At 35.2% G+C, this 21,545-nt stretch overlaps 1 protein-coding gene across 8 annotated transcripts in view; it reads right to left on the reverse strand.

Moving 5' to 3' along the window:
- Window positions 1-3,405: 3,405 nt before the first annotated feature.
- MICU3 (mitochondrial calcium uptake family member 3) overlaps window positions 3,406-21,545 on the reverse strand; it is a 49,074-nt gene continuing 30,934 nt past the window's right edge. For 4 of the 8 annotated variants that reach the window (XM_066996795.1, XM_066996791.1, XM_066996794.1 and 1 more), the window contains 6 exons: window positions 19,495-19,595; window positions 18,998-19,169; window positions 17,263-17,371; window positions 16,133-16,290; window positions 13,063-13,137; window positions 3,406-5,851 (listed from right to left, as the gene is read on the reverse strand). In XM_066996795.1, coding sequence (XP_066852896.1) covers window positions 13,069-13,137; window positions 16,133-16,290; window positions 17,263-17,371; window positions 18,998-19,169; window positions 19,495-19,595 — 609 coding nt within the window. In that variant the 3' untranslated portion in view covers window positions 3,406-5,851; window positions 13,063-13,068. The remainder of the gene's footprint in view (window positions 5,852-13,062; window positions 13,138-16,132; window positions 16,291-17,262; window positions 17,372-18,997; window positions 19,170-19,494; window positions 19,596-21,545) is intronic. The other 4 variants (XM_066996793.1, XM_066996789.1, XM_066996792.1 and 1 more) reach the window with 1 other exon arrangement.

Genomic DNA, 21,545 nt, shown 5'->3' on the forward strand with positions numbered 1-21,545 from the left:
ATTTAAATACCGGAGTACTGCAGTGAGAGACCATTTATCAGGCTTAGATTGGGAATTACTTCAGCATTCACTTAGTTTCCTGAGGATTTAATACCCAAGGCTGGCCATAGGCGTTCACATTTACAGCCCACTCACGAGTTACAATAAGTAGCTGGAAATACAACATGTGTATCCAGCTCATTACATTTCAGCTATAAAATTCCCCTGAACTCTTAAGACTACCATTACAACAACTGAGTGTGAAATAACAAGACTTCATATTATGAGCTCCTTTTAACGTCACAGATTTACTGAATGCTAAAATCATTTGAAAGTGATAAAGCATTGTTCTTCCTACAGTCTCATAATAACTTTAATTTGATTTTAAGTGAGGTATTTTAGAAAAATAATGTTTATTTGGTCAATTAAAAACTCCTGAACTAGGTATATACAGAATACAGTGAGTGCTAAATAAACATACATGAAAAATACACTTATATTTTTTTTTCATAGAATCTGACCAGGAATTTATGGCTTATAGACTATGAACATCTTCTCCTCTGTGTAAACAATCCACTATGAATCGTTTCTCCATCACCAGTTGTCCCACACATGAAGTAGAACAGGAAGAGGAGGAGGGACAACAGGACAGGAGGATAACTATTTGCCTTCACACCAGTGCAATACACGGACAAGAAGGCAGAAGCAGGAATCTGCATCGACACAGACACCCAGACAAGCTGACAGACATTGCTAATTAGACAAACCAGTGGCTCTGCAGGGATGTTCTTCAACCTTCACAACAGGCAATGTGCTGTTTGCTTCTCTCCAGTGTTTGGGAGATGGAGCGCTCTTGCTGCACATAGAAAAAGAAATCTCTCTGCAATGTCTCCTTCCTAAGAAACCAATTAGAAAATGCATGTTGCATCCCAGCTGGACTCAAGTACCATCTGCCTACAGTTCGTGGTTCTCAGCTGCGTAAGAAAAACCACTTGGTAGCCACTCCTGTCTTAACTATTCTAGCCATAGGACGTGTTTTAATTGAACCACTGGCCCACAGGTATTCACCCTCTTCCTCCTCCTTCACCCTATTTAGGTACTTAATAAATTACAACTGTTTGCATACTAAACCTAACTGTTGCTGTAAGCTTTATTTATATTCTTTTTCACGTTCCAGTGTGTGGAAATTTGCCCGGTTCTCCACGGGAGAGGCTCATTTAGCTAGTTTTCAAGTAATGAAATCTTTCCTGGTGATTTCCTGATTGCTGCTCCAGACAGATATAATACTGTATTTGCAGAGTCTGCCCTCAGGGATGTTGTTCAAAGCTGTATTTAGGCTTATTATCCACCCACTCTTCTGTCACTTTCAGCAGTAATTTTTTCAATGTGTTGTTTATCCCCCAAACATATTAATCACTCAGGGCTGACCTGTTACGCAGTGTAGTTCGTTTGCTGATTTTAAATGGTTTGCAGTATTTCTGGACATTGTGCAATTCTCTGTGTGCATTTGTTAAAGAGCATATGTGGCTCTGCAGAGATTTGAATACCTGAAATGTGATATTTTTTTTTCCTTACAGCACCACCTCTCTTGAATTGAGGTTGTAGCTTCTAATTCAGGGTTACAATGAAATGACTTCATTCTTTCCAACCAGAAAATACAACCTCAGGCATATCACCTAAACTGCTTAATGGTAAAATCAGTTATTAAAAAAACATGGCTAATAGCTATAGCTGTTTAAAAAGGAGAAGGATTATAAATCTATTTTTCAGAAGGAAACTGTAAATAAAAAGTTTGCAATGGATGCTATGAAACAGGAGCTGGAAAAGTTCTTCTGTAATGATGTTATGATGTTCATTTCATTTATTTTTTAAATTAGGGTGAATGTATAAGTAGGTACCTCAGCTCTGTGTACTTTCTCTCTCAAAAAAAAACCAACAAAGAAACAGGAGTAATAACTTGTTTCCTTATATTGAATAAATAGCAACTTACTACTAAAACTTAAATGTTGAATAAGTTCCTGTTTATATACATGTTTATATATACAGATTAGGTATTTTATATTACAATTTTTCAACTGGTTACTAATATTCTTATGGAACTTTTCTAGTTAACAGTGATGTTCTGTAGGAGGAATTTATAAGTCGAGGTAGTGGTAAAAAATAACATTACCCATTCAAGATTAAGGCATGCTCCATGTATTTAATTGCCTTTTTGTGTGTAAGAACTTAATATATCCAAGGGCACCATCTGCTGACAGGTTCAGGGTGCCGAACAAATGCTTTCATGGATTTTCAGATATTGGGAAAAAATACTATGCATTCAGACCTCACATATATTAGAAAATATATTAACTTTGGCTTGATTTTAAGGGGCGTTCAGACTTGATACTGCTATAGTCTTTTTTCAGACTGATTTTTGGAATAGTCAGATTTTGGTCTGATTTTTCTAATTCTGCAAGTATTAGCCTGGAGTTCTTTTACCAGAAACTGTTTCGAATGTGTCCCCAGAGGGACAAGAGAGCACGATGAATCATTACTTTGAGAGTATAATGCAATGTTGAATCAAAGCAAAGTGAAACATTCCTCTATTGTTTTATTCTCATTTTGTTTGAATGCATTCTTATCCTGATATTTAGGAAAAGAAGCGACCAAGTAACTATAGAAAAGCAGGCAGTATGACCAACAATATGCTGTTAGTCACCATTAGCTCGTATTTCTTCTTCTTCAGCCGGATAACTTTAGAAGAAAGTGCATAAATTTGCTGTGAAAGTAATTGGAACCAACTTACTGTCAAAATGTGCATAGAGAGAATCTGCCAGTGTGATTTTAACCATCAGAATATTAGCAGGGAGCAGCTAATACTGTACAGGATATTCTGCTGGGAAAGAGGAATTCATCAGAGCTCAGACAGAAGCTAGTATCACAAAGCTGCGGGGTTTAGCAGTTACCATTTTATCAGAATTTACAGCTGCACTGGGTCTCAGCGAGCAGTTCCTAGCATCCACTAAATAACTTTTTGCATTATTACAGTCTTCTTAATTCACGGAAGAGACCAAGAGCTGGATTAAAAATGTCAAAGCCTTCAGTTCCTCAACTTTTACTTAGTTGCAGCATATATATTTTCTCTGCTGACAGGAATTTGGAGGATTTTGAATAAGCTTTTTTTGAGCACACTGCTGCCTATCCAAGGGGTGCCCCCACAGCAGATGGCATGTCCCATTATACTTTGTTTTCACCTGTCTTTCCTTGTATGTCCAGCTTTTTGATACAGAATTCTGTGGCAGAAAAGCACAGACATCTAAAAAGATCAAAAAAGAGCACTCTTGTGATGAAGAGATGCTCTAATGTAAAGTACTTGCATGTCCGTGTTACACAAAAAAAGGATCAATGACAGAAGAACTTGAATGATATATACTGCAAAGAAAATTAGTTTCAAGTGCATTTATTTTGAAATAAACAAGAATATTATATGCGTATCTTCATATTCTACATTACATAAATTATTATTAAACACAAGAAAAATACTCTTAAAAACTAATCTGACATTTTCACATTCTATTTTATATTAAGTGCCTACAGTTAGGAACTATATATAGAAAAATGATAAAATTGTCTCTAGCCAGCCTTGAAAGCAAAGTGCACTATTGCCTAGGGTAGTGGAGGAGCGAAATGATGACGGTGCTGCTGCCTTCTCTATGGTGAGGACCACTATGAAAGGGCAGCAGGGACTGAAGACGAAGGAGGGGAACCCCTTCATTCACTCCCTATCCTTTCTTCCCATTTTTTGTCCTTCATCACTGAAGTAGCAAATTGGGCTTTGCATACACTGACAAGAAGCAGTGAGACAGTTCTGCGTACCAAGATGATACATTGAATACCAATGATTCCCTAAATGATCACATGGGGACTGCAGCTTATCCATGTTCTGTTGTGTCAGTTCAAGAACCTCTATACAAATTTTTCTTGATTTTTGTCGTCAGTGGTTTAAGCAGGTCAAGGTGGAAATTTGGTAAGTATTCATCAAGAAATATAAATTAAAATAGCATCTTCCAAAAGCTTTCTGAACTGGCTGTTTCTTAGATTAAAGCCACACCTAAAAAGACATTCTAATTAGCTTTTCTTTTTTTAATTTTCAAAGTGGAATTTCTTAAAAAACAGCCTGCTTTTCATTTTGTTTTAATTTTTAAATAGAGATAATTCTTATGATAAATTAGGTATTTATGAACTTCGGTGTACTTCCACAGATGCTATATATCTTTTCTACTTGCATGCAGTGTTAAGATGGTATTCAAACAATGTGCACTAAACACAATTTTGAAATGTTTGCTTACAAGTACTTGGAGTACTATAAGATTTAACACCATTATTTTGGTTTTATTTTGTCAACCAAACAAAATACTTGCCTTTCTGGTAACATTAATTTATTTACATTGGTTTTAATGTGTGTCTATCCAGATAGAAATCTTTCAAGGCACAGATTGTTCCTAAACAGATTTATTTAAGGTCCAGTGAACCTTTTCAAGAATGATATAAAAATTGTGTTCATGTTTCTTTAGACCTAATTCACACCACATAATAATCATTTTGAAAGGGTGTAAGAAAAAAACACTGCTCCTGAATTGCAAAGAAAAAAATTAGAGAAGAGAAAAAACAAATATAACAATGTCCCTATGACTGTTTCAGTAACACCTAAACGTACAGGACATAAAAGGTCATGATGGCTACTGACTGCCTGTAGTCTCCATCACCTTATTAAAACCCAATTTACGTCTAATATTTGATGCATAATAATAAAATAATATAACTGAGAATTACTATGAGCTGCTGCATGCATTTGTTTTCTTTTGCTTTTTAGTTTGACACAAACACAAGTTATTTAACCATTTTTCAGATGCTGCATTCCAGAGTAGCAAATTAGATGACAACAATTTCTACTCAATACCATGTCTTACTTCATATAAAAGTGCACTATTCACAAGAACACATGAAATTTTACTCTAATATAAGTGAATTTATACATATGGAAATACAGTTTAGAATAAATATTATGAAGTGTGTGTTACTTAACATGAATTTGAATATTTTGACTTTCCTTCAGCATATTGCTCATATGATATCTTAAAATCAATATAATTTTTTTAAAGATAAATTAATAAAAATAATAGTAAGACTTAGAGAATCTGAACATTATAGTCCATACAGTACCTCTCTCAGGTAAATACCTATCTTTCACATTATGACCATAATATTATTACCCTTTTCAAAATAACTGCTTTGTTATAGCTTCTAAGAGTTTAATTTGTACATTCAACTCGTATGTAATTGTTATGCTACATAACGCATTCTCATTTCCAATTCAGCACAAACATTTAGTAGTGTTCTTCTGAAAGCAAATTCACAGTCTAAGTTGATATGGGCAGTTTCTGTTCATTGCCAAAATGTTTTCTTACCCAGGTGTAATACTTCTTCTTTGTTTTCCTTTACATGACAAATATCTCTCAAAATAATGACAAATATTCAAAATGTGATCTTAAAAAAAAAAAAAAGACTTCTGCCAGTCAGAGGATAGTTTGTCATTTAAATAAATACATACTGAAAACTGGTTATAAGGGTTCATAACCAGTACTTTTAGTGGAAAAGTTGTCCTGTTTTCTAACACGGCTGGAAGATTCACAATTCACCTGGGTTAGCTTGTTCTTCATCCAGAATTTATAGGAATAAATATAGTTCTAACCAGTGCACGTAATCCTTATTTCTTTCTTTATCTTAGCATATCTCGTCTCCGAAATTGCTTCCATAGATCTCTGAGATGTTCACTGGTTACAGTCATCACACAAGAATAATATTCCTTCCAACCAGACTTTGGACTCTCCTGTGAAAAGTGAAAACATAGAGTTGGAAAAAGATATTTTTCACTCTGATACTACATTAAATTTTACTCAGACTCATACAAACCAGATATATGCTTTAATGTTAAAATAATGAAAGATCAAATACTTCTATGGCTCAAAAGTACTTAAAATGAGGGTTATAAACCTTTAAGTAGGGTAAGATTTCAAAAAACATCCTCACCTCACAGCACACAGCATTCAACCAAAGCCTATTTGTATTAAAAGCTATAGGAAAGGACTATTCCTATTCATTCAGATGTGTCTCCTATTCTCTATATAGTTTTGTTTCTTCCTTCTTCATGTTGACACTGCACTAAAAAGTTCACCTCTAGCATGCACATAGACACCTACTGATGTTCATGAAACTGAGGCATTAACAAAGGCCAAATATAACAAAGGTAGATGATATGAAAGCTTCTTTATACTAGGTTACCATAAACCTAAACTGCATTGTAGCTCAGTAACATTATTAAGCGCCCATTGAATGGAGAGGAATAATGGCCAAAGGCTGTCCTGGGAGACTCAATAGCCTGTATGCTGTCTGCAGGCATCACTGGACCTCCTTATTTCTTCCACTATACCTAATTTCACAAGCCTGTTTTGATAGTGTGTACACAAAGATGGAGCAGGATAGCAACTAGGGAAAGAAGCTAAGGGAGGAACAACAATTGTCGATGAGTCACAAGCATTTACAAGTAATTTTCAATTGTAATCCATCAGCATCTACAGGAAAATGGTTACAGTGTTAAGGTGAGAGACTGCCCAATAGCTTGTTTTGGTTAAACTGAGTGAAGCTGTGAAAAATATCGTGCCATCGCACAATACCAACCATTACAGAATGAAACCTATATTCCCAAATATCCTTATTACTATCCTTATTACTCATCTTGTATAATTAAAAGCATAAAGTATTATGCAGAAGTTGTAAATACTCAGAAAACAATCTAATCCACAGCAGTATATATCACAGACTTTAAATATTAGAAACAATACTTACAGTAATAAGTAATTTAGTTGAGATTTATGGTCAATTTTATTTAAAAATGCATTACTTGTACAATGCATTGCATTATTTAACAAAAGCACATTCAGTTGATTAAGTGGTGCTTTAAGATATGCATTTACTTTTTATTTTATTAAACAGATTCAGAGAAATGTTCATGAAAATCTGTAAAAGAAATGCTGAACTACATGAACTGTTCACCTACTTCTAAATGTATACATTTCTGTTGTATCTACTCTCAGTGTACTAAACTTACAGAAGAAACATCGTGTCACATTGCTCTCTGATATCTTCCCATTCCAGTGGAATATTTTCCTCCCACTGTATCCAGAGATGTTTTTAAGGGTCTACTCAATTTTAGCACCAAGTCTGACTTCTGTAACTGCCAGTTACATTTGTAAAATGACTAAGGTGTGGCTATCCCACACTTCTCACTTCTTCTGCTTTGGAGATGAGTTAAGCACCGGCCACTTCAGTTTTTATTTTTATTTTTTTTAAAGCTCTCTCTTCTGATAGACGTATTCAACTACTGTATATTAGTAAAGTATGGAAACTAACAGCTTTCGAAGTATTAACTACATGACAAACCAGAAGACAGAATCACAGAATCACAGAATTGTCTAGGTTGGAAGAGACCTCCAAGATCATCTAGTCCAACCTCTGCCCTGACACTAACAAGTCCTCCACTAAACCATATCACTAAGGGCTACATCTAAACGTCTTTTAAAGACCTCCAGGGATGGCGACTCAACCACCTCCCTGGGCAGTCCATTCCAATGCCTAACAACCCTTTCCATAAAGAAGTTCTTCCTAATATCCAACCTAAACCTCCCCTGGTGCAACTTTAGCCCATTCCCCCTCGTCCTGTCACCAGGCACATGGGAGAATAGACCAATCCCCACCTCGCTACAGCCTCCTTTAAGGTACCTATAGAGAACAATAAGGTCACCCCTGAGCCTCCTCTTCTCCAGGCTAAACAACCCCAGCTCCCTCAGCCGCTCCTCATAAGACTTGTTCTCCAGACCCCTCACCAGCTTCGTTGCCCTTCTCTGGACTCTCTCGAGCACCTCCATGTCCTTCTTGTAGCGAGGGGCCCAAAACTGAACACAGTACTCGAGGTGCGGCCTCACCAGAGCCGAGTACAGGGGGACAATCACCTCCCTAGACCTGCTGGCCAGGCTGCTTCTTATAAAGGCCAGGATGCTGTTGGCCTTCTTGGCCACCTGAGCACACTGCTGGCTCATATTCAGCTGCCTATCAACCAGTATTCCCAGGTCCTTCTCGGCCAGGTAGCTTTCCAACCACTCATCTCCCAGCCTGTAGCGCTGCTTGGGGTTGTTACGCCCCAGATGCAGGACCCGGCACTTGGCCTTGTTGAACTTCATACAGTTGACCTCAGCCCATCGGTCCAGCCTATCCAGATCCTCCTGCAGAGCCTTCCTTCCCTCGAGTAGATCGACACACGCACCTAATTTGGTGTCATCTGCAAACTTACTGAGGGTGCACTCCATCCCCTCATCCAGGTCATTGATAAAGATATTAAAGAGGACCGGCCCCAGCACTGAGCCCTGGGGGACTCCACTAGTAACCGGCCTCCAACTGGATTTGGCTCCATTCACCACAACTCTTTGGGCCCGGCCATCCAGCCAGTTTTTAACCCAACAAAGCGTATGCCAGTCCAAGCCACGAGCAGCCAGTTTCTTGAGGAGAATGCTGTGGGAAACGCTGTCAGAAGCCTTACTGAAGTCAAGGTAGATCACATCCACAGCCTTCCCCTCATCCACCAAGCGCGTCACTTGGTCATAGAAGGAGATCAGACAGAAGATAGTAATTTATTGTTGAAGTATGAATAAAAATGAAGTTCTAAATTCATGCTTAAGTCTTTCACATCTTTCTCAAAATGAAATTTCCTTCCCCAATTCAAAACGTTTTTGTTTTACCTAGTATTACTTCCTAAAAAACTTAATTAGAAATTTTAAAACCCCACAAAATTCAGATCATCTAGCAAACAGTTTTTGTAATTCAAAAATCTTAAGGTATTGAATAAATCATTGGGATATACATCTCAATTTCTAGTTTTACTATTGTGACAGAGTATTTATGCCAATACTGTAAAATTCAATACAATCAGAATTACAGCTTAAATACCTATTACAGTTACTGAATACATAGTTTATCAAACAGTATGTTTAAATGGATTAGAATTCCTAATGAAGTTGGCCTTTAGCATCCTGCTTCAGAAATGAAAAGAAAGCTGGAGAGGGACTCTTTGCCAGGGACTGCAGTGATAGGAGAAGGAATAATGATTTTAAACTAAAAGAAGATAGGTTTAGATTAGATGTAAAGAGGAAATTCTTCACTATATGGCAGTGAGGCACTGGCACAGGTTGCCCAGAGGAGCTGTGGATGCCCCATCCCTGGAGGTGCTCAAGGCCAGGCTGGATGGGGCTGTGGGCAGCCTGGGCTGGCAGGAGGTGTCCCTGCCCATGGCAGGGGGTTGGAACTGGGTGGGCTTTAACGTCTCTTCCAACCCAAACCATTCTGTGATGCTGTGATTCTGAATTAGCTCTGGAAGGGCTTTGTTAAATATTTAATGGATAGCCTTTTCTTAAAATGTTCAAAGTACAGTCGTCCTCTCAACTTTACTCATCAATTCTCTCCTGAAGTTTTTTTTTCCTGTTCTCCCTACAGTACACACAAAGCAGTACACCTGCTGATGCCAAGCCAGGTTCTGTGCCCTGCAGCAAGAGCAATGTAGAAAGACAAGCTCTCCAACAACATTGTCAACTCTTTAGACCACAGGGAGCTTGTATAATTGATCCCCAAGGACAGATTTTAATTATTTATTATAAGGGTATAACATTCTTTATGCTGTGAAGCAAATGGCATTTATGCAATTTAGAGAGATGCACTGTTCAGCACAATGAACTGTTTATCCCATTTCGGAGTGCCAATTCAAACTATGGTATAGTCAGTGGTAAGTATGCCAAAAATCTGCATTTCCTTCATCAGAGTTCTAAGTTTACCACAGAAAGTATATCGAAGCACAATGATCTTTACATTTACATTTGGAACAAAGTAAAATTCAGTAAAACCACATTGTACCTAACCTTGGGATGCGTTTGCAGCAGATTTTTGTATTTCACATAATTTGTGTTCTGCATTTTGTTCCATTCTGTACATCAGAAACTGTACATCAGACTGAAATTTAATTAACAATTGAAACTTCTCAATTTCAAATCCCCAGCGAATCAGTCTTCGTTCTCTTTTCCATTTAAATACTAAATAGAAAATAATTCTTTTTAGTTCACTTTCGCCTCACACTGCATAGCAAAGACAAATTTAGTTTCTCCTCAGTAGCTAACTCTAAACCACTTCTTAAATTTTTGACTAAAGTTTCCATTTCCATTAACAAAAGTTTGTAACTATCTTTAAGAAATACTTGTAACGTGAAATTATAAGCTATGTAACATTTTACACAAAAGGAACTCAGAAGAGTTCTAGATATGTTAACGTAATCCATCACAAGAGACAAGGAGCAGTTACTCAAGAGATGAGCAGTGGCTGACTAACATGTCTGTAGGGAAGAAGGAATTTTACACATACGAGGCTTATACCACAGTCTTCACTGCTCAAGGAATGGATATCTGATATAGTCCTACACAAGCAAGCTTTTGGTACCAGAAGCATTCTTGTTATAGCACCCAGGAGTTCCAGGTGGCAAGAGCAGGCTAAATTAACCAGCAATCTCTACACTACTATCATGAGGTTGCCTGTGATCATGGAATTGCACTCGGAATTACTTTGTTTTCTCTGTGCTGTCTCCCAGTGTGTACTGTAGACATACTGTTATTCAACTTCAAAAATTTCCCTTGAGAATGACTTTATACAGACAAAATACAGATAAAATCTCCCTTTATAAATCTCCACCATGTATGTGTGTAAATATCTGTATATGTAAATATATGTTTTCTTCTTAGAGTTTACTCTATCTTAACACACAATTTATTGCCTGAATTCAGACTCTGTCAAGATGTCCAGGTATGTAAACTTGATGCATTTATCACAGTCTCTGTTTTTGCCACCAAACTAATTTTATTAGACATGATGATTAGACATTGGATTCTTTTGTGTCACTTTATTTTGCTCCAGTCAGTCACATAACCTTCACTGAAGGTATCAGGAAAGCATCATGACTGTATAATGTTTTGCCTATGCCCTATAACAGCTGTTCGCTATCTTGAAAAGTTCAGAGTTTAAACAACACTTGTGCAATTACAATGCAGATTGTACCTGGCAATGTAAAATCTAAAAGAAAAAAACAAAAACAAAACAACCTAATCAATGGCAGAATTAGTGGGGACAAAGAGACACAGCATGATATTTAAAGATACGGGAAAATAAGAAAGGAAATTCTGAAAGAGTCAAAGTTTTAAAGAGATGAAGTTACACACATTTTACCTGAAGCCACAGATTTCCTCTTATGTGATTGTTGAGCTAAACCAACATTTTAGTAATCCAAGTATTTCATTAGCTATTTATATTTCCATTAATTGGGTGGAGAAACTAGACACTTTGTTAAGATCAATTCTCCTTTTTTGTTCCTTATGTACTAGTAAAATGTTTCAATATTTAGGTTATACTAACTATATGTTAACAGTTAATCAAAATAATAAAGAAAGAATCCTATGGTTATTATTATTTTAATGTAACAGTATAGTGTATGCAGATGAAATAGAACTCACGTTGTTCTGTGAAGACAAATCAGCTGCATAAACCTGGATATGCCCCAAGCTATCTAGTAATAGTAATACTGCATTTCAAAAAAGCACCCTGCTCAAAAGATGTGACACTTCATTGGAAAAAAAAAAAGGTACAAAAAGTACCAAAGATGACAGCTTGGGACACATGCCATGGGGATGTGTCAGCAGTTTAAATATTATTCTCTCTTCCTTACCTATCTTGCACAGGCATCTACAAAAGAAAAACATCAGAGGGACTGGTGAGCTGGTGGGCTACCAGTACAAGTAAATGGACCACACCTCTCATCCTTAAAGACTTGATTTTCCACTGTGCTGGAAGCCAGACACCACCTCTGATAAACAGGATCCAAGGAAATCCTGCTGAGTGATGCTATATTGCTGCCACACTGTTTAAGAGATGTTTAAACCCAAGGCATCCAAAGATGGTTATTAGACAAGAAACCTCAGCTTAATATAGTGCCTCCAAATTAAAAGCATTAGGGGAGCCATAGTCAAAACATCTGAGTCAAGTGCACTTGAGATGCACTGACTGCCCCACTGGTCCAGTCACAAACCACTGGCTATGAGGTTTTGTTTGGTACATCTCTTTGTTACTCCACATTGCAATATAATAAATCCGAAACCTATATTAGCTGCTGTTACATTAGCTGCTTCATTAGCAACTTCTGCAAAGACTATAAACATAAACGGGAAAAAGGTGCTGGCACCAAAACAGTGAACTGCGAAGGAACAAACTCTTGCCTTATGCAAAGGAGTTTAAGATTCAAGCAAACATTTCTGCTGTGTCCAGAGGGTGACTAGTGGTTTTGCAATATGTCTCCAGAATATCTACACTGCGGTTTTTACACTTCACAATACAATTTAATTGTAAGAATGAATATTCATGTGGTGGATACACAGAAACAGCCATGGTGGTCATGTGCGGTTGCAGTGCTTATTTTTGAACACTGCTGATGTAGAATAAATTGTGCCAAAACCACATTTTTGTTTTCAAAAGCAACTGTATAAATCAAAGCAGAATCAAGTTACTTATTGGCCCTCAGAGAGAAAAATTTGCTTTTACAATCTTCATTGGTAAATATTTATTAGCTCTAGGTACCTGAGAAATTATTGAAAAGATGATCACAGGACAGACAGAAAACAATAACAGGAACTAGAAAGGAATAGTTTTCCCTATTCCAGACATAGCACAAAGTTGCAATTGGCTTACAAAACATTGACAGCATGAGTTAGTTATTGCCAACTCCAGAATAAAATCCTACCACTTCAGTCAAAAACACAACGTGACATTTTCAGCTACTACATTGCTTACAATCAGGTAACTTAACTCCTGAATTCTGAAATGGGAAACGAAGCAGTGACAGTTTAACATTCAGCCATTCCTGCAAGCATGCCAGCACACTCAGACTGGACAGCTAACACATACCGTAATTTATCTGCTATAGAGTTCCTTCCTCACGCAGGATTTGAAAGTAGTATACCTCTGTATAGGTTTGTAGCCCTGTGGAGCAGAAGATGGAGAAGTGCGCAGATGCAGACAACATGTGAAAGCAGCCAGTTAAGCATAAGACAACAATATCACGAAAATACAAAAAATGGCTTTAAGTGACGAATAACTAGAAGATACAGTATAGTATTTGCTAGGTAAAACCTTTATCATTTAGTCATCAAGGAGTGAATCTTTCAGTTTAAAAATTTAATTTATAGAAGAAGGGGAATCTACTTGGATATTTTTAAACTGAAAAAAAAAAAAAAAAAAGGAAATAACTTTTAAACCAAACAGCAAGCAGAAAAAAAGCTTTTCATTTTAAGTTTATGGCAATACTCTAACTGACCACTTGATGGCAGATTATATACTAGTGTGCTTCAAAATAGTAAAACCATAAAAAGTTTCAGATTATGATATTGTGTTCCAAAAAGACAGAAATTTCATTTGATAAACTCTTTAAGACTTTTGTTTTCTCAAAACCATACTTCAAATACATGTTAAAATGAACATTTATAATGTTTCTATAAGGGGTAGTACCTGACTTCAAGTTCATAAATTTATGGCTCAGTTTTTAAATAGGACAAATAGGACACAGACCTTTCAGAATTCCAGTTTCATCACACTTAAGTAACTCTTTGCTCTTGCTTTAAGTGCCTTTGCTTTAGTTTGATTATATAATTACAAATGCCCTTTTTTTTATAATACATGGTTCTAGTAACGAGATTTGTAATAAGCTCAAGATTCTTCTGGGCAAACATTTTCATAAAGCTACTTTAAAAAAAGTTGAATTACTGAGTAGAAAATGTTAACTGTGAAATCACAATTCACATCATAGGTCTGTTTTAATCTGTTATTTTGAGATGTTTTTAGAATGATAATCAGGAACTACACTGACTTGGGTAGGCATTAATTGTAAGATACTTAATATTAAAATCAGGCATTTACACTTGATAACACAGGTTAAAATTTGACAAGGCAAGGATTTCCACGGAGCTACAAACTACTGCATAAGCGGAAGCTATAATGTTTTTTGATTTGTACAATGAACTGACCAAATCTTCATATAGTTTCAAAACATAGTTATTAACAAAGAAAGATTAGTGATTTGTTAGTTTTGATTTAGCACAAGACAATGTTTGAGCCTACCACAATGTAGGAGCTAAAGAATAATTTTTTACTTGGTCTGATCACACTAAATACTGTACAACTTTAAATGTACAAACAACAGGAAGCACTTAATAACACTTTCCACCAATCGGTTCTGGACTATAAGTTCTTATGTTTCTTCTTGTTCCCCTTCTAAAACAATATGGGGGAAGGAGCTGTTATTAAACTTAAAAGGAGGATTTGTGCAGAGTTTTCACATCACAGGCCACTACCCACACACCCAGAAAAATCAGGTTTGTGTGATACTTACAAAACCTTTCTTGAAGTGGTTAACCGACAAGTTTGGTACTTTACCTGTCTTGGAGTACTACTGAGCAGTGAAAAGAAAGCTATTTTTTTTTCCTGAATAATCTATCAAATCTGCATGTAGGTATGTTAAAAGAAAAAAAAAAGAATATGGTATTTTTGGTCACTGAGCTATAGGACCAAATCATGATCTCTTTCTACACAATCCAGGAGATATCCAATATCTAATTAAAACTAGACTTAACATTTACGCATGAAGGTGCTACTTGTCTAAACATCATTGCCTATCCTTCATAGTTTTTATACTGTCCACTAGAATATTTTCAAGTGGCCTAGGCAAAAGAAAGGCACATGCATAAATTTAAATAGTGCTGGATGACACTCAAGAATTATATGTGATTTCTGTCATGCATTTTGTGAAACAGAAACATGTAAAACACTTACAAGAATTGCTTAGTAAGCAGACTGTGCTCTGGTTAAATTAACGTACGCTGCACATTTACATTTAGTAAGCAATTAAAACATATAGCTGAACGTCTTGAAACGGTTATGAAACAATCATCATTCCCACACCATAAAGGATTTGAGGACCAACAAGAAAATAAGCTCATCACAAATGTAGTGGTTGTTATCCACACTTTTACATTAGGTCGTATTACAAAAATAACAAGTAACCTATTAGACTCAACATCACTTCACAGAAAGTTCTAAAATTGCATTTAGAAACCTAATTAAAAATGACTAAAATTACATTACAGAAATAATATACTGAAATGTGAATTTAGAAACCATTATATACTCCTTACAGAGAGGTTAAAGTTCAAAATTTATGCCTAAGGGATTAGGTTGTAGGTAAAAACAGAATTTTGCATTTGGTTAAAAATGTTAACACCTGTTATATGAAGAAAAAAATGCAACTGTTATTGATCATACACTAATTTAATTTTTTTCTGCTACTTTACAATTGCTACAGTGTACTATACTACAATGAACCTGAAGAGGGCAGTAAGGCCTATACATTCAACTAAAGGACAAAGTTCTGTGTGTGATTTACAAGCTTGTTCCCTAGGAAAATTTTCTGCAAGTAATTTCCTGCCCTCTAGCTTCTTGTAATTTTATGTGTTAGATACAGGTTTAAATTATCAAAAGCAACTTTGAAGCAGAATATAGTGTTGTTCAGTGTAACTTCACTAATTCTTTATTTGAAAATTTAAACTATCATATGCTGCAATTCTTTCCAACACTCATTGTCCACATTTGGTATTTTAAATGTTTTAAAACAGCTGATGGACCTTTAACTGAACTGCCTGAGTTAGAGAGACAAACTCTCTTTCCTGAAAACAACCCAGGCATAATTAATATCCTTGTTAAAACTCCTAATGTTAATCAATCAGTTGAATGATACAGAAAAAAATACAGTATGCAGTGGATTGCTCATCTCCAATCTGATTTGTTTGACTGCTTCAGGATTTCTCTAACATATGCTTAAACATATAAACATTTAGTTTGCAACATATTGATGCTTCAGATCACAAAGTAAGTAACAGCAAGTAGTGAAGTCAATTAAGGTAATTACAAAAATTAAAAACCTTACCCTAAACCCTCGATTAAGTCTATCTTTCATAATGCCGATAAATTCTTTGTAACTCAATTGGTCATCTCTGTCGACATCAAAAATCTTGAACACTGTGTTCACCAAATGTGGTGAAAGCTTCACACCTGTGGCTACATACACAGCACGCTTGAATTCATCTACATAAAGAAAATAGCAGAAGAAAAAATAAACACAGAAATTTAAACTTGAGAAACTTGGGATTAGGAAAATCATGTAAAATTTTAAATTAAGCTTTCACACTTAAGTACTCAAGAATAATAAAACATGAAAAGTAGAATTGAATTTCACAGGTCTAAAATAAGTAGTTCTCAAATGGTATAAAATAATACGTACGATATCCTTTATTTTGCATGAAATACAATAGCACACATGTAGTATACTATATGTATCAAAATCAGAAAATTTTATTGTAATTCACCTTACATTACATTTATACTGATGATATCTACTTAATTAACAAGAAACAGAACTTGGGAAATAGAGCACAGAGAAAACCATATACTCCTTTAGTAAGGCCACATAAGGTAGGACTACACTGGTGCTAACTTGTTAGACACACTGAGATGCTACTTGGAGTGAGCACACAAGTTTGACATCTTCACATGGTTGTTCATCTTGCACTCCCCAAGCATCTCAACTGTCGTGTTAAGCATTTCAGCTGGTGCATGCCTTTCAGTGCCCACTTACTGATTTGTTCAAAAATATGTCTAATCCCTCTTTGAACCTCCTGATACTGTTTCCTTCTATGAATTTCACAGCAGTGAGTTCCACAGACCCACTGTGTAAATAAATGCTTTTGTTTGCTTGAAACTGATCTCTTACTAGAGTCATCAAGTACCTCTTAACTCTTGTATTGCAGGATTTGGTGATAAACTTTTCTGCATTCTGCTTATCCACCACTTACATGATTTTGTAAAGCTTTATCATATCTCTTACGATAATTGAGACTTTCCCTTTCAAAGCTAGATTTCTAGCCTTTTTAGCATTTTACCTTAGATGCTAAAACTAAAAACTAGGACTCATAGAACTATTTCCTCTCTGTTTTTGTCAACAGTTCAGTATCTTTGTCAACAAATGCAATAATTATCTGACTTTTTAATAATACTTACCCTGACCTATGGAACGACTTGCAAAATTATACATTTGCATTGCAATTGTAAAGTCCTCTAGATTGTTCAAGAACTGGAAAAATGATCTAAACTCATCAAATGTGATACCCTAATGAATAAAAGAATATGTGTATTAGTACCATTAGAATTATCAGTAGTGGTGACAAGTGAATAAACAAACCTTGCCATTACATATGTCTACTTCATTTAATAATAGATATTACATTCACCGAAATAAAAGTTTCTACTGCAGTTAGTGAAGTAAAGAACTGTAGCCACCTGAAGAATGTAAGATGTTTTTCCTGTTTGCCAATGCAATGGACAGTAATTCAAACTCAAAATACAGTCAAAAATGCTGTTCCACTACTTAAGGCAATCTTAAAAATTCCATGAGGATTTTTATGATATGGCAGTAGATACTGAGAATAAGAGTTCAGGTTTGTATAAATATCAGAATGTCTACTACTCAAAACCTGCAAACTACTACTAATTCTATGTGTGTGCAAAAATACACTGAATTCATAGACACGTTATGATCTAATGTAAGCTCTATACTTTAAGTTGAGGGTTTTACATATCCAGATTTAGCCGCATAAATCTCTTCAGTTGATACTCTACATTTTACATCACAGGGCTTGTTCAACTTTAATAAAAATGAAAAAAAAAAACCCCAAACCCACAAACAACCTTTTTAATTTTGATCAGAATTCAGATTTCTTCTGTGAAGGTGCTAAGCTGTTAAAAGAACATTTTTTTTTTCTTTTCTTGTGGTATTCTACTTCCCTCTACACATTCAAAGTGCTGATAATTTACCTCTAAATCATTTGTGAAAGAAACCTTAAACAGACACTTTGATTTGAGGACTGAATTAATACCTGCCTCTCATTTGCTAGAATGGGAATACCTTTCTATGTAAAATAAAAAAGTTCAGTTTCCTTTGGACAGATTATATTTTAATACAGCAAATAAAACTGTTATATTAGTGCACAAATTCTGTTAAAATTCGTAGACTTTCCTTGGAAGCTGATATTTGTAGTAGTTTCAGTTAAACAAAAAACATCTAGGAACCATGAAAAAACGAGCTTCATACAATTTCTGTTGCACTGCCTTGGCTTTATATATTAAAAGCTATGCAGACCTTTTACAGAGTACTTAGAACTGAACTCCTCAACAGCTAGACTGGCAACTCAGGAAGGGTCAGTGAGTGTAAACTCTGATCCCACCCATACCGCTTCCTCTTACACCTAATCTGGTACAACAGAGACAGCCCTGCCTTCCCTTTCCATTCCCCAGCCATTAAAAAGAACCACACACCCATCGATAATTATGTATGTGACCCATTATTAAAACTATAATACATCTAGATATGAATCCAATGAAAAAGAGAAGTCAGAAGAAAAGGTTTTTTAAAATCTCATTGTTAGAAAATTGTTTTTTCAAGACTTATGTTTTTTGTTGTTTAAAGTGAACTTGAATGTAATATAAAGCTTCAAAAATACTATTAACTAAATCACATAATGAACACAAATAATTTGATGTTATTTACTCTTCTACTTTGTATTCAGGAAGAAATCTGAAAAATGGAAGATGCACAGATTATTATCAGAATTAATTCCTGGTGCAAATGAGATCTGTGACAGAATCTCAGAACTTCAGTCCAGCAAGGCTATGTTTTCACCTTGATGACACTGGGACTTGGTGCTGTGGCCCACTGCTGTCCTAGCTAAACAGTTACCTTTTCTTCAGGAATCCTGCAGCGCATGTTTTCCAAGTAACTTGATGTATTTTCCACATTTGTATATCTCAAAAGAATATGGGCAAAGTCTTCCTCACTGATGGTGTTCATCCCATTAGAATAGGAAAGGAATTCTATCTCTAGAACTTCAGTTTGTAGGTTGTCCATAAATCTGAAGCATAAATATGAAGCAATATATAAATAGCACATGGCTTTTTATTACAGAATCATAACATATCCTGAATTGGAAGGGACCCGCACTGAGTCCAACTTCTGGCTCCACATAGGATCAGCCCCAAAATCAAACCATATATCTGTTTGATTTTGTTAATTGCTTTATTTTGCTCTTCGTATGTGTAGTACAGAGGAAAAATAACATTTATATCCTATATACATTATATACACAAATGCATAAACTATATGTATAGTAATATAATAAACATTAATTAGAGCATATAAATATTTCTTTACAAACAATTCATAAAATTAAGACTCACCTATAAAAATCTTCAAAGTTCAGTTCAGCTTTTCCTTTCTTGCCAAAAAAGTGTACAAGCAGTGTCGTGTCTGACAGTGAACTTGTAGTATCATCAGCACGCTTAAATATTAGAATAAAAAAAATTAAAGGCCATTATTGGATCAGTTACAGAAGGATAATCTGGGAATGCCTATCAACACAATAGGCCTTTCTATCAAAAGAGTTTGTATGTTTTACGTTCACAGCATTAAAAAAGATTTTTAGTATTAAAATTAAAGTTAATTTAGTCACACAATTTCCAGGCAGAAGAACTTTAGGCTGTTAATTGCATTTAGTAGAAAACACTTTGAACAACAATCTAATATAACGGTTGAATATAATGAACAGTCTAATGTAATACGATGAAGGTGGAAAAAAAGAATAAAAAAACAAGCTCTTGAGAAAAAAATGATCTAGTCAGTTGAGGTAAATCATAAGAATAACACCCTCTGCATACAATCTCCTCTCCTTTCTACTAAGCAACTACAAAGATATTAAAAGTAGTTACTTCATATAATCTTATTTTATATTTCAAAATTATTAAGTATGGAACTGTATTCCAGAAACAATCAATAAGGTGTACGTTATTTGATTCTGTATTATAAGTAGCAGATGACTACAGATCACATGTTCTTGTCAAAAGAGATTGAAAACAACAGAACTGTAAAAAAATAAAAATAAAAAAAAATTCCATGGAGGGATATTATTTTCATTTATTCTCTTAAGAATATTCATCATCTCCAGAGTATGTGGTCCCTGCAGAGACTTTTTCCTTAATAAATAAAATATCAACTTCTAAGGCATAGAATGAGAAGAGTAGAAGCAACTAATTTTGACCATTTGTTATAGGAAGACTTTTAAATATGTGCAACATTTTTTTTAACTATATAAATATTCATTACCCATAACTGTTACTGTATGTGCACTGATTTTACCTCTTTTACAAGAGGTAAAATATTTTATACTGAGGAGCTAGAAAAATGGTTCAGTAAAGTAAGGGTCTTAAATAAGCCATAGTATTCCACCATGGGAATGTCCTTCTGTTCTTATGCACATCTGCCAACATTTGAAATTCAAAAATATATGTAGTTTTCTTGTGCACCTGCCTAGGGAGAAACTTCTGTCCAAGCTCCCATTTTCTTACAAAGACAAGATCTTATTTAAAAGCAAAGGGTGGGAGGCAGTAGTCCCTGCTAATAGCTTGCCCTGGACGGACAATCAGCAACACCATATTTTTATGAAAGTATGCCTACCGACTCCACTCTTGGAGTACAAAATAGAATATACAGTACAGAAACCTAGCAAGTATTTAGAAGGTGACTTTTATTATAAGTATTATTATAAGTATTATAAGTATTATTTATCACCATGACAGATTATAAACATACAGGATTTCTTTTAAGTACAGAAATCCGTAAAGATCAGCTTATACAAACCTGCAAGCAGCACTCAGAATCCTTTAAGTCTGACTTTATTTCCTAACTGAAGAGATCATGTATTTATAATAATGGAGAAACTCTAAATGAGGAAACTAGGAAAAAGTCTCGAGTGTTCTTGAAAAAAACATTTCAGATCTACATTCTCTGAAATACAGTTTGTTAACTTCACATTTATATACTAATTTGTAAGAAAGGTAAAATGCAATATTCATTAATAGTATTTATGAATCAACAACTAGGAAAAACATGAGGCGGTAAAAACACAAAATCTTTCCTTTTAACATCCAAGAGCTAAGAAGTAAGAAGGAAACATTTCTATACTTCAGTATAATCAGTGTAGGATTCTCAAGATTATATTTCATGTGCTCTAGCTTCCTCTTTATTCTCATATTCTTCTCCAGGAAGAAATAAGATGACGTAGTGTATATATAGAGAGAGGTATTTCATGCCTTTCAGTTAAGTCAGTGAGCAAATTAATTCAGAAAAGTAATCACTATTTGTCTTTTAATATTGTTATCCTCCACTACAGGACACAATATACTGAAACACAGATACTCTGATTTCTTATGTCTTGTAAGCAATTAAATCCCCA

The sequence above is a fragment of the Anser cygnoides genome, chromosome 4 (genome assembly GCF_040182565.1).
Source record: "Anser cygnoides isolate HZ-2024a breed goose chromosome 4, Taihu_goose_T2T_genome, whole genome shotgun sequence".
In the NCBI taxonomy this organism is placed as follows: domain Eukaryota; kingdom Metazoa; phylum Chordata; class Aves; order Anseriformes; family Anatidae; genus Anser; species Anser cygnoides.